The sequence below is a fragment of the Chinchilla lanigera genome, unplaced genomic scaffold, assembly GCF_000276665.1.
Source record: "Chinchilla lanigera isolate Chin_1 unplaced genomic scaffold, ChiLan1.0 scaffold00041, whole genome shotgun sequence".
Classification (NCBI taxonomy): domain Eukaryota; kingdom Metazoa; phylum Chordata; class Mammalia; order Rodentia; family Chinchillidae; genus Chinchilla; species Chinchilla lanigera.
In genome coordinates this window covers 729,305-741,726 of record NW_004955442.1, presented here as the reverse complement: position 1 = coordinate 741,726, position 12,422 = coordinate 729,305, and the positions used below count along the sequence as shown (strand labels likewise).

General features: G+C 47.1%; 1 protein-coding gene across 1 annotated transcript in view; it reads right to left on the bottom strand.

Annotated features, from left to right (window-relative positions):
• Abcc1 (ATP-binding cassette, sub-family C (CFTR/MRP), member 1) overlaps positions 1-12,405 on the bottom strand; it is a 129,505-nt gene extending 117,100 nt beyond the window's left edge. The window contains exon 1 of the mRNA XM_005391080.2: positions 12,259-12,405. Coding sequence (XP_005391137.1) covers positions 12,259-12,306 — 48 coding nt within the window. The 5' untranslated portion in view covers positions 12,307-12,405. The remainder of the gene's footprint in view (positions 1-12,258) is intronic.
• Positions 12,406-12,422: the final 17 nt, after the last annotated feature.

Here is a 12,422-nt window from a genome sequence, read left to right as displayed (position 1 = left end):
ATAAATGCCATCATGTGTAGGCTATGGGAACCTGGCTTTCTGTTTCTTGAAGCCAAATGTTAAGATAGGAGCTGAGATATAGATGTCATAATCATGAGGACTATCTGCAAATTACCAAGGAGAAACCCAGAAGGGACAAGGGCCACAGGCTCTGAGGTCACAATCTGAGTTTAAATATTGTACCTCCTACACCCCTTGCTAGCTGTGGAACTACAGGCAAGCTTAACTGTGCCTCAGTGTCCCCATCTAAATACAGAGTCATAAGTGTACCTACCCAGCATTACTGTAGACCTAAAGTTATACTCAGAGAAGGCTTAGCACAGAATTACCTGACACAGTAATTCTCAGTGTCTGTTATTTTATTTATGAAAATAAACTCTTACCAAGCACACAGGATAAGAGAGATGAAACAAGGGTTAAACAGTTTTAATCGCTAGTTCTTTTCAACACTTGAGAAGGGATCAGCCTTTAAAGACTACATTTCAAGCACTCCTGTGTTAGCCACATGTGGTTGCCTATAATCCCAGGTATACTTGGGAAGCCGAGGCAAGAGGATCAAAAGTTCAAGGCAACCGGGGCAACTTAGTGAGATGCTTAAAAATAAAAATGACTGGAGAACATAACTCAGCACTCCTTGGGCTAAATCCTCAGGACTCAAAACAAAACAAACAAAAACCAAACGAACTCCTGTCTTAAAGTAATGGACAGCAAGGAGATGGGGAAGGGAAACAATCCTGGAGCATCCAAGTCCTACACATCATTTCTCAGCCTCTATGTACCCCTCCTCTCCAACCTGCAGCCACTGGGGTCTTCTAAGCTGCTGTTTCTCCAGCTGCTTCCCCTTTCTAGAATATTTTATCTTCTGCTTCTGCCTATGTGTTAAATGCTAGTTGTTCTCCATTCTCCAGTATCCATTCTCCTTCATCTCCTTGCAGTGGACAGCTGGGCATGTGCTTACTCACAAAAAAACCTACAATTCCCAGTGTCCTTTGCAGCTAGATATGACTAGTTACCAGCCAATAGGATAGGAAGAAGAAAGGGCAGCTTCCAGGCAGTGCCCTGTCTTCCCCTTTTCCTGGCTGGTGTGTACACAGAGTCTATAATCTTGGTCTGTTCCAAGGACAGCAGAGAAACAAGCTAGGAGGATCTGGGGCCCCTGACAGCACTACCATAGCAGCAGAGATTTTTACTTGGGAAATTAGCTTGTATCTTAAGCCACTGTATTGGAGGTCTCAAAAGAATGAGTTAGGCCATGAGACCAATTCACGGGCCTGGAGTGGCGAGCTGCACAGGTTCTATGTCCCACAAAGAGCACCTCGGAGGGCTGAAGACACCCATTCACTCGAGCCTCCCTTCACATTTCCCCAGGACCTCTCTGAGCAACAGTTAAAAAACAAGGCTGTGACCAACTGCCTCAAGACAAAACAGTTATTAGCAAAGTACTTAATTAGGCTCATGTTTACATTTCAAGTAACTACCTGTTCAGTATGCAAAATGGCTCCTGCGCAAGACGCACAGTCCAGTGGTGGGAAACCTACGGCACTTGTGCCACAGCAAGCTGTCTGTATCACTGAAAGTTCATCACTGCACTGTCAATGAAAATAAAGAATAAAAAGAAAAAACACATTTTTACCGGGGCTCGTTCTTATTTTTTAAAATAAGAATTGGAGCTTTGGTGGGAAAGGGAGACTGAAAGTTACATACGCCGATCTGTCAAAAAGATTGTATCTACAAGAATGGACTGATGGGAGATTTTCACATTTTACCATGCCTGCTTCTCTGTATTTTACAGTGTCCCTCTTACAACATCAGACGAAGGAAAGCACGAGGAAGAGGAAAGAAGCCCCTCTAAGTAATTCAACTCCACCATATTCGTAGAATCAGAAAACCTGGGACTTCCCAAAGCACACATTCCTCAGAGCTGTCACAGCCAGGCTCACACCCACGACCCATGATTTAGGTAGTTGAGCAGATTTCCTTTATCCTGAACCACAGTAAAACCTGCAAATAAACTTCCCCACATCAATCCAATTTCAGAGCTGACACCCAACACTTATTTTACTCGACTCTTCACAGGTCACTTAGACCTGGACATATTACAGAAAGACACCCTGGAACCACTGGTTACACTGACCTGAATTGTCTTTGAAGCTCACACAGGTGTCTACATCCCCATGTGAATCAGGAATAAATCAGGATGTTCAGCTGGGCTCGGTCTCAATTCTGCCAAGGCCCACATGGACCCAGAGGTTGCAAAAAGACAGTCACCACATCAGAAACCTCCACTCCACAGCCTGCAACTGTCCACCACTGTCCCTCCTGTCCCGCCGCCTCCTTCATAACCACCGCTGTCATCTGCTGCGCACCCACTATGTGCTACACATTGCTATGCTGAGTGGCCTCTATGACTCACCTCTTCTCTTCCCCACAGCAGATATAGCAGGATCATGACACCTACTTCACAGATGAGGAAACTGAGGCCCTCAGAAGGTAAGTAACTGGCCCACTTTGCTTGCTGGGAAAAGGCAAGACCATTTTCAAACCCAGGCTCCTGAACCTGGCACTGACCCCGGCCATACAATACTACCCTCCTTGGCTTTCTTTTGGGGCTGCATCTCTCTCTTATCATAGACCCTTGGAGAAAAAAAGAGAGTCGACCCAGAGATGAGCGCTTTCTCCTACTCCTCCTCCACTGAGTGTGTAGCTATCCAGAGACGGGCCAACTGTGTCCCCAACACCAAGTATGAAGGGGGCCAGCCAGACCCCACAGATCTGGGATGATGTTACGTCTAGATAGCCCCCAGAGCCTCATGCAGTCATAGGTGGGGCTTTTTCAGAGGTGGCTGGATCTAGTGCATGTGACTGGTTCATGGTGCAATGCTGGGATTAAGGGAACTAGGATTACTAGGAACTAGGTGATTACTAAATCAGTCCACTGATTGGATTAGCAACACCCTAATCTAGGGAGCCTGGATATAATATAAGGGACAGAAACAGGCCTGTCTTGCCCCTTGCTTGCTTTGCTACCTTCTGCCTATCATGAACTGTTTCTCCTCTGCAATACCTGTCTGCCACACCATCCTGTCTCAGAGCCTGCCAACTACAGACTGAAACCTCCACAAACTATGAGCCAAATAAACGTTTTTTTTCTTCAACTTCAGGCATTGAGTATTTTGTCTCAGCAAGGAGAAAAGTAACTAAGATAGGTAAGACCAAGGTAAAAGATTAGCTCCATTAAACTACATCTGTAGTCCCTCTGGTCAAGGTGGCACATGCCTGTAATTTCAGCATTCTGGAATGCTGAGGCAGGAGGACTGAAGTTTGAGTCTCACCTTGGGAACTTAGTGACTTTGCGAAATGCTATGTCAAAACTTAAAAATTTTCAAGAAGGGATGGGGACATAGCTCAGCAGAGAGCCCTGAGTTCAATTCCCAGTACCATAAAACAACAACCAAAAAAAAACAAAAAACAAAAAACAAAAATCTACATTTGCAGTCCCCAGAGAGATCCTGATCTAACATATGCCTATTACTAATATGCCCTGGATTAATAAATTAATGAAGCCTTATCAAGGACTCTCAGATATGCCAACCTAATTATAACTACCAAGGGTCAACTTTCTCAATGCTGGCTGGTTCCAGCTTTCCTCCGGGCCACTGGTCTCCAGCCTTACAGGGCTGATGGGAGGAATGAAAGAAATAGGCTGTCACATCTATGTTTTCTCCTTTTCTTTTTGATGGTGATGGTGCTGGGGATTGAACCCAGGTCCTTGTGAATTCTAGGCAGGAACTGTATCACTGAGCTAAGCCCAGCCCACATTTACTCTGCCACCCTGCTAGAGTAATTCCTTTGGGCAACATATGTAAGGCAAAATCTAGAGCATAACCTTTTAAATGTTCTGAGCTATTCATTCCACTCCTGATAATGTGTTTTAAGAAAATAAGCCAACAGACACTACATGTATCTGTATGATAGCTATTAAAATATTTTCTTTGAAAAAAAAAAGGGGAGAAGGAAAAACCGCCACAGCAACCTAAATATCAAACCACAGGTAATAATGACATAAACTGTAGTCCACTTATACAAGGAACTATGAATGGACACCTAAGGGTATAATTAAAGGTTATGCAGGAACATGGGAAAATTCTTACAACAGTAAAGAAAAACATAAGATACAAAAGGGTACAGCTTCAATCTTGCAAAATCATACAGACATTGACAAGACTCCAATGTTAACATGCCAACGGACCAACAGTGACCTGTAACACAACACTTACCATATACATAATAGGCCAAAGGACAAGGCCCAATGTACCACAAGCCCCTACAAATTAACAGGAACAAGATTAACCAATCAGAGTCACTACACCTGTAATCTCAACACTCAGGAGGCTGAAGCAGGATTAAAGTTCAAGCCTGGGCTACGTAGTGGGCTCTGTCTCAAAAAACAAACAAACAAATAAACAAGCAAACAAACCTAACCTGTCTAACATACTCGAAAAGAACACAGAAAGTTTGCACAGAAAAGCACACACAAATCACTGGAGCATAAGTCTTGGAGTGCTCAGCTTCTTACTACAAGGGAATGGAGATAAAAACATGCTATCATTTTACCCAGCAAATTAAATTTGGTCATGTTCAGGGCTCGATATTATGCCAAGAAATGGGAATTAACTGTCACTGGGAATGGATTTACTACAAACTTTTTGGAAAATAAACAGCATATATTTATTGAAAATAAAATTTATGTAATTTTGACCCATGTACAAGAATTTTACACTGTCTACTGGAATCAGAAAAATGGGAAATCTATCCAAACAATAGTCATTAATAGGGAAATAGCTCAATTAATTATTGCAAACTTATAACTTGGAATATCATCCAACTATTATAAAGGGTTAGTGAGTTGGGTTTTTTTTTTTTTTTTTTTTGGTAGCAGGAATCAAACTCAGGACCTTGTGCTTGCCAGGCAGGTGCTTATGCCACTGAGCTATATCCCTGGCAAAGTTGGGGTTTTTTTTGAGACAGGGTCTCAAACTGTACTTCAGGCTGGCCTTGAACTTCCAGCAACCCTCCTGCCTCAGTCTCCCAAGTGCTGGGATTACAGGCGTGCACCACCACAGCCAGCTTTTTTTTTAACCTATATTTTAACAAGTCTGGCATGTTAAATTAAAAAATAGTAAAACGGTCTGGGTACAGCTCAGTGGTAAGGCAACTGCATAGCGTACCCAAAGACTTGGGTTCAATTCTTCAGTACCATGCCAAAAAAAAAGCAATTATTATAAAATAATCTATTTTGACTTAAATAGATTAGTTAACCTTATAAACACTTATGTAATCACAAGAAATGAAAGAATGCCTTAGTTACTGGTTAGCCTGAGAGAGTAGAACGTTCAAACTACTTGTCACAATGAGCCATGTACCACTTCTGTAATAAGAAAATCCTTATGTTTAAACTAAAATATTTATGTGGCAACAGCAAATCACAATGACATCAGTACGGTGAGATTCTGAGTACAGCTTTCCACACTTTGTTGATTTAAGAGCATTTTTTAAAATAATAGAAAAGTCAAAAAATGCTTAAAATTTAAACACATCTTTTAAAAACTGGATCAAACCGAAAGCACTCTTGCTTTAGTATCCTGACCTAAACCTGCTGCAATTCAAGTTTTTACTTCACTGGACAAAACCCTCTCATAGAGAAAATCAACCAAAGCCAGATCAATTCCCAGCTTGCTCAAGGCTGATATGCCAGGAACACAACAGATATTTAATAAATGCTGGTGGGTCCATTAGTGGGAACATAAACTTCCCCAGCAACCTGGCAATTAAGTATCAAACTTCTAAGTACAAATAGGCTTCAACCTGGCCATTTCCTGCAAGGGAATTTATTCTGCTGGGTCATTTACATATATTTGCATCAATCATAGACCTGGCTCTGTGGTACTTGGCAGCCACCCCAGTTCTGTCTGGTGTAGGTCTCTGTGGCAGCCACCATGACGTGAAGTCATTTAGGGCATCCCCAGTGCAAGCCCCATGGGAACGTGAGTCTTGTCAGTTTGCTCACTGCTCCCACCCTCCTTCAGGGTCTAGGTCAGTACTGAGACACGGCAGACGCTCAGTCAGGAATAAATAGCCAAGTATAAGAACGAATGAGGTGACTGTGACAACACACTCAAGTTTTCCACCGGGAAAAATAAAAACCCACAGGCACTCAACAAATGCTCTCAATGAGCAGAGCGTCCATAACAAGCAGTTACCCAAAGAGACTATAAAAGGTGGCCTGAGGTTCTCACAGACAGGGAAATGAAAGGTTCCACAAAATCTCAATTACAAACTGAGGATCACGGGATGGATGCCATCCCCGCTGGACATCAACCCCAGTTAAGCCAGGTGAACACTCAGGTCGAATCTCCACTTTGTAATCATGTCCTTATCCTGGAGGGGTTTAAAGTACAGGCGCAGAGCTTCAGAGCTGGCCCCAGAGGAAAGGCATTTTCCCTGGTGACACCAAACTGTCCCACATTTCAGTCAGAACAGTGGATGAGAGTAGAAGACACAGCCTTCACTAGCGACAGACATCAGCCTGGGGTCTGCAGGTTCCTCCCGAGGCTAACTGCAGTTTAACCTCCTTACCCTGTCGTTAAGCTTCTCCAGAGGCCTCAGGAAGCCAATTATGCCTACAATCTTAGGATGTTTCCAGGATGGGGACAGAAGTCTCACTACACATTTCTTCTCTATGTTCCTCCACACCAGCAACCATGTGGTACCACCCACTCAGGGGCATCAGGCACTGTCTGGAGACATTTTTGGTTGTCACATCAGGCGGAGGTGCTCCTGGCATCTAGTAAGCAGAGACCAGGGACAGAGCCAAACAGCCTGCAGTCCCACACCACAAAGAATAATCTGGCCCAAATGTTAACAGGGCCAAGGTTGAGAACATGTCCCATGCCCCCACAGCCCGAAATACAGAAATACAGGACCTTCCAAGGCCCTGCTCAGCCCTCAGGAGGAATGCAGGCCCACACCTCCACCGGGCAGACACCACCTGGCTTTTTTCTCTGAGGGCAGGAAGCATCCCTCAGGATGTCACCTCTATTATCCCAAACCATTTATTTATTTTTGCAAGATGTTAGGCATGGTTTTATGAGCTACAGTTTTTACTAACAATTAAGATCTGATAACTACAGTTAGGCCTTACCAACTGTGAAAATCTGGAACCAACATACAAATTAGACTCCTGTTCCAAATTCCTCAAGCCGCAATAATTAATTCACCCATTCCCCTCCTACCAAGGTGCTAGACTGTATCATTAATACAGGTGGAGATGCAGCTTAGTGGTACAGTGTTTGCCTAGCATGCATGAGGCCCCAAGTTCCACCCCTAGCACCACCAAAAAAAAAAGCAGAGCACTCAGGGAGGCTGAGGCAGGAGAATCTTGGACTACATAGCAAGATCTTGTCTCAAAGAAACAACAACATCTAGCCAGTTTAAATGGGTCCTAGAGTAGCTACCAAAATGCTGATTCAAATACTAATCAGGTGGGAGTCAAATTTGACAGAGGGTGACCAGTTATGAGAAAATACAGTGAAACAGAGAAATGACACTTGGCCTTAAATGAAAGCGACAGTAAAAAGAGGTGAGGACTGCAGCAAATTATCCTTGAGAGGGCAGCTCCAGCTAAGCCCAATGCGCTCTGGTCATCCAGTTTTCAGAAATTCAAAATCTAGATGTTTCTGTGAAATCTTCCCATTAGTAAATACTGGAAATTACAGCCATTCACAGAATTAGAATAAAGCCAAGCCAGGTCACTGATGCGCTAAATGGAAATCCCAGCTTAGAACATGTATCTCACACACTCAAATGCAAGTGGTGGTTGCACTTACAGTGTGTGAGGTGCTGGGTCTGGGGAAAAGAGATAGGCAAAATCCCACGGAAAATCGAGCATGGTGGCACACACCTGTAATTGGGAGCCCGAGACAGGAGGATCGCCACAAGTTTGAGGCCAGTATGGGCTACTTAGTGAGACCCTGTCTCAAACAAAAAAAGAAAAAAAAGAAAAAAAAAAAAAAACACCATACGGGAGACCCTGCAAGACAAAACATAAGCAGGACAACATGGAAGTTGGAGGGCTTTATCTTAGTTGCCCTCAACAGGTGACATTTCACCCTGAACATCTCTAGAGAGGTTTTAATGAAGTTTGCAAGCCATCCCAGAGCTTTTGGTCATTCATGCATTCAACAAGTGTTTACTAAGTACCAGGTACTCTCCTAGTTGCTGAGATTACAGCCATAGACAGGCAAAATCCCTGTCCCTGCAGAGCTGGCCTTTTGGTGGAAATAGAATACCGCATATATAAGGAAGCAGTAAGAGCTATGAAGTGTGAAGTGGAAAATTTTGCATGCAGGGGAAGTAGCAGAGTCAGGGAAAGGCTGCCTGAGGTAAGTGACAGCCCATCAAGATATGAAGGTGAAGGAACACTCCAAGCTGTAGAAGCAGTAAGTGCAAAGGTCCTGAGGCAGGAGCAGGCCTGGCAGTAGTGTGGCTGGAGTAAAATGAGACAAAAAGCAGCATGGGATGAGGTCCAAGAGGGGATAAGGCCTGGCCAGAAGCCACTGTAAGCCCTCTGGCTTCCACCCTGAGGAAAATGGGGAGCAGCTACCTGGTTCTAAGCAGAACAGGGGCAGATCAGATGTGCATTTTAACAGGGTCCCTCTGGCAGCTGGGCTGAGACCAGGCTGCAGGGGTCAAGGGCGGAGTAAGGACAACATTGGTGGGTGAGCATTCAAATCCAGGAACTAGCTGATGGGAGAGTGTGGGAAGCAGGCAGATTCGGATACATTTTGAAGGACCAGGCAACAGGATTTGCTGACGGTTCTGATAAGGGAAGGGAAGAGAAAGGCGGCAAGGACACTGCAGCTTTTGTCCTCTGTGAGGACAGCGCTGCCTCCCCTGAGATGGGAGGGCTGGGGGAGTCCAAGCTCCTCTGGGACACGGTAAGTCAGCAGGTGGAGAGATTTGCTCCCCAAGTCTAGTCCACAGAGCAAAGGCCTGCCCCCCATGACCATTATGTTCCATGACCTCCAAAACCATCACAAAGATGTCAGCTGGCAGCTCAGGACCCCAACCCCTCACTAGAGTCTCAGCCAAGGAGCCAGCCGTGCCTTCCTGTGCAAGGCCTAATTCACTCACACCCTGCGCCCATTTTCTCCAAGGCCCCCAAGGCTCCTCCTCCAAAAACTGTTTACCTCATGACCTGGGGCCCCATCTGGCCACCACTCTGGCCCCTAGATTCAACATCCACCCAGGGAGGCCACTCAGCAACAGCGCTCTCCAAGGATTCCCTCACTGTTCCTCCAGTTATCACTACTCCTGGAATTACCACTATTCATCATGGGAACTACGCTATCCCACGTGGGGAAACCGAGGCTGCAGAGGCAAAGCAACTCACCCGAGCTGCAGGGTCAGGATTTGAACCCAAGGATATGAGCACCTGCTCTGTGCAGCCACACTATACTGCTGAGTTGTCTTCCCCGCTTTTCCATATTGGCCAATCTTCCATACGGGGCTTGAGTCGTATGACCACATGTTTTTAAAAAACTGACTTGCAAGGAAAGCCCCAGACCCATCTTTCTGACCATCATTCAAACATCGGCCACAAAAGCGCCCCTCCACCACCAGCCCCAGACCACCCACACAGCCACACCCAGGGCAGAAGAAAGCCAAGCACCAGGAACTCAGCCCCAGTTTTCCATTCAGGTAACAAACTTCCTCCTTTCTCTCTCAGTGCATGTGCTTGAGGGAAGGCAGGGAGTCAGGACCTTCACTATGGACCTCGGACCCCCTCCCCCTCCTGGTTTTCCTGCATATTTCCTGGACCCTAGAGGGAGACACTGGCAAAGGAACAAGGCTCTAGGGGCAGCAGTGACAAACCCAGCCAGCTGCTTATTATCACTGAAAACTCTACAAGGTTCACCATCACGGCTTTAGAGGGCCACACCTGGGCCAGCAACCTTGATTTCTAAATGCAGAGCCTTGGTCACAAGACGAACCAGTTACGAGTAGCTGAGCCGGACATGGCGGCACACACCTGTAATCCCAGCACTCAGGAGGCCAAAGCAGGAGGATCGCTGCAATCTCAGGGCCAGCCTGTGCTACAGAGTGAGTTCAAGGTCAGCCAGCAAGACCCTGTCTCAAAAAAAAAAAATTATGAGTAGCTAAATGGACCATACAGCCCAAACCCATTCCCTCAAACAACAGAAAAAGTGAGTCCAAAGAAAGTCAAAGAACTAGAAATGGAAAGTTTCATCTTTGGAAAGAATGATGATAACCACTGTTTATCCCTGTGGCAGGTACAGGCTGAGGCCACTCACTGACTCACAGCTCCAGGAGGTTAAGACAGTGCGGCTCCTGCCCCCATTTTACAGACAAGGAAACTGGAGCACAGAGAGGTGAAATGGCTTGCTCAAGTCACAGTCACCCACCTGGCCGAGCATCTCTCCCAGCTTGAAGCCTGCTGCCCTGGAAAACTCAGAAGCCACCAGTGTTGTACTACATTCACATTCCCCGCTACCTGGAGGCTCCTGTGCACCAGCTGCCCACTCACAAATCCCGGTCCAGGGCACCTCCAAAAACTGGGGCATCCAGGAGGTCTAGGAATTCATAGGGAGGAGACGCTAGACTTGCCAAAGGTGAAGACTAATGACCACCACCACCACCACACGCAACTCAGGCCTCTGACAGTGCTGTAGCAAAAAGTCCTTGGAAGAGAAAAAAACACAACCTGTTTCTTGGATGGGCTATTTAGCTAAATCAAGAGGAGAGAGGATACCTCAGATATAACTCAACTCCCATGCCCATCCAGGAGCCATCAGTAAAATACACCTTGAGACAGAATCTAACTTACAGGCACTTATGCTTTCCTTTGCCTCACTTTAGGAGAAGAAATAAACAAGGAACTACTCCAGAACTCATGAAGCACAAGGGCAGATCCTCCTGTGGACCCTTGCAGAAATAATCCTGTCGATGGTACACCTGGTACAGGGCTTAAGGGATCCACAGGAGCTCCTAAATCCAACTGCCAATGGGCTCCAATCACTCCCAGGCTCTCAACGCAAAGTACAAGTGCTGTTTCAAGCCCTGAGGTAAATCCTCAGCCCCACTGGCTTAAAAGTGAGAGTACCAAAGTATGGTGTGTTTTCCACCCAAAGGACACCTAACAAGAAAGTCAGCTACTACAGCCCTCCACAGTGACTTTTCAACATTCAGGAAAGGACCATAAAACGGGGCAAGAAGGTATTTCTGGATGCTAATCACCAGCTCCTGAAAACCCAGGGTGTTTTTCCAGTTACCTAAACAAAAAGGAAACACAATTGTATGCAGATCTGCCTATCGAGTTTACCACTAATCAAGACAGCAGGACAAGGAGTGCCCTTCTACAAAAGGGGCAAATCGCATTACAGGGACGCTGGGGATTAAGCCATAGAAACTAAACTCTGGAGGCCTGGCTAGTCTGAGCACTCCACATTTCAGAAGAAAACCCCAGAGCAAATCCAGAGAGGAGCCTCACCGCCTTACGCGAGGAAGGCACAGCCACAGGTACCAGGCCAAACTTGAGGGTCAGGTGGAACAGGCCTGGACATCCCTGCTCCTCTGACTCCCCCTCCCCGCACCGCCCGTTCCTCTGAACCCCCCTCGCCGAGCATTTAGGCAGAAAGGAAGGAAAAGATGACAAAAATATGTAACCACAGAGGGTAATGGGGAGTACAGCAGTGGGGGTAAAGCCCAATCCAATCAGCGCGAAGTCCCCTCTCTACAGTCTGGGACTCTCCCCAGCTCACCCTTGCAGTAAGGGGGTGTCTTTAGTGAAAGGGGGAGACCCAACACTAAAAAGAAGATGGGTGAACAGGACCCCGGACCCATCTCCACAGCTCCTTCTCCTGGAAGGTTAGTAACTGGAGGAGAGAACCCCAAAGCAGAGAGGCCCCTTAGCTCTCTCCAAAGCCCTAGGTCGGGCACAAGCCCTCCTCACCCCCACACCCCCACACCACCCCCACCATGCCGGACTGCCTGGGCCCGAGCCACCCGAAGCTCCCCATCAGCTGCACCCGCGAGTGGGGGATCCCTGCGGCTGCCAGGGAGACCGGGGTGCCTGGGGTGCCCGACCACCGAGGGCCCGCGCTTCCCCGCGCCGCCGGCCTCGCCTAGCAGCGGCCTCCATGCCCAAGCCCCGCGCGTCCCCGCGTCGCCGGCACCTACCCAGAAGGGGTCGGAGCCCTCGGATCTGCAGAAGCCGCTGAGCGCCATGCAGGCGGCGGCGAGGGCTCGGCAGCGGGAAGACGGCCGGCGCTGACGGCGGCGGCGGAGGAGTCGAGCGGGGCCGCAACGCCGCCGGGTTGGCCAGCGTCACGGGGATGCGGAGC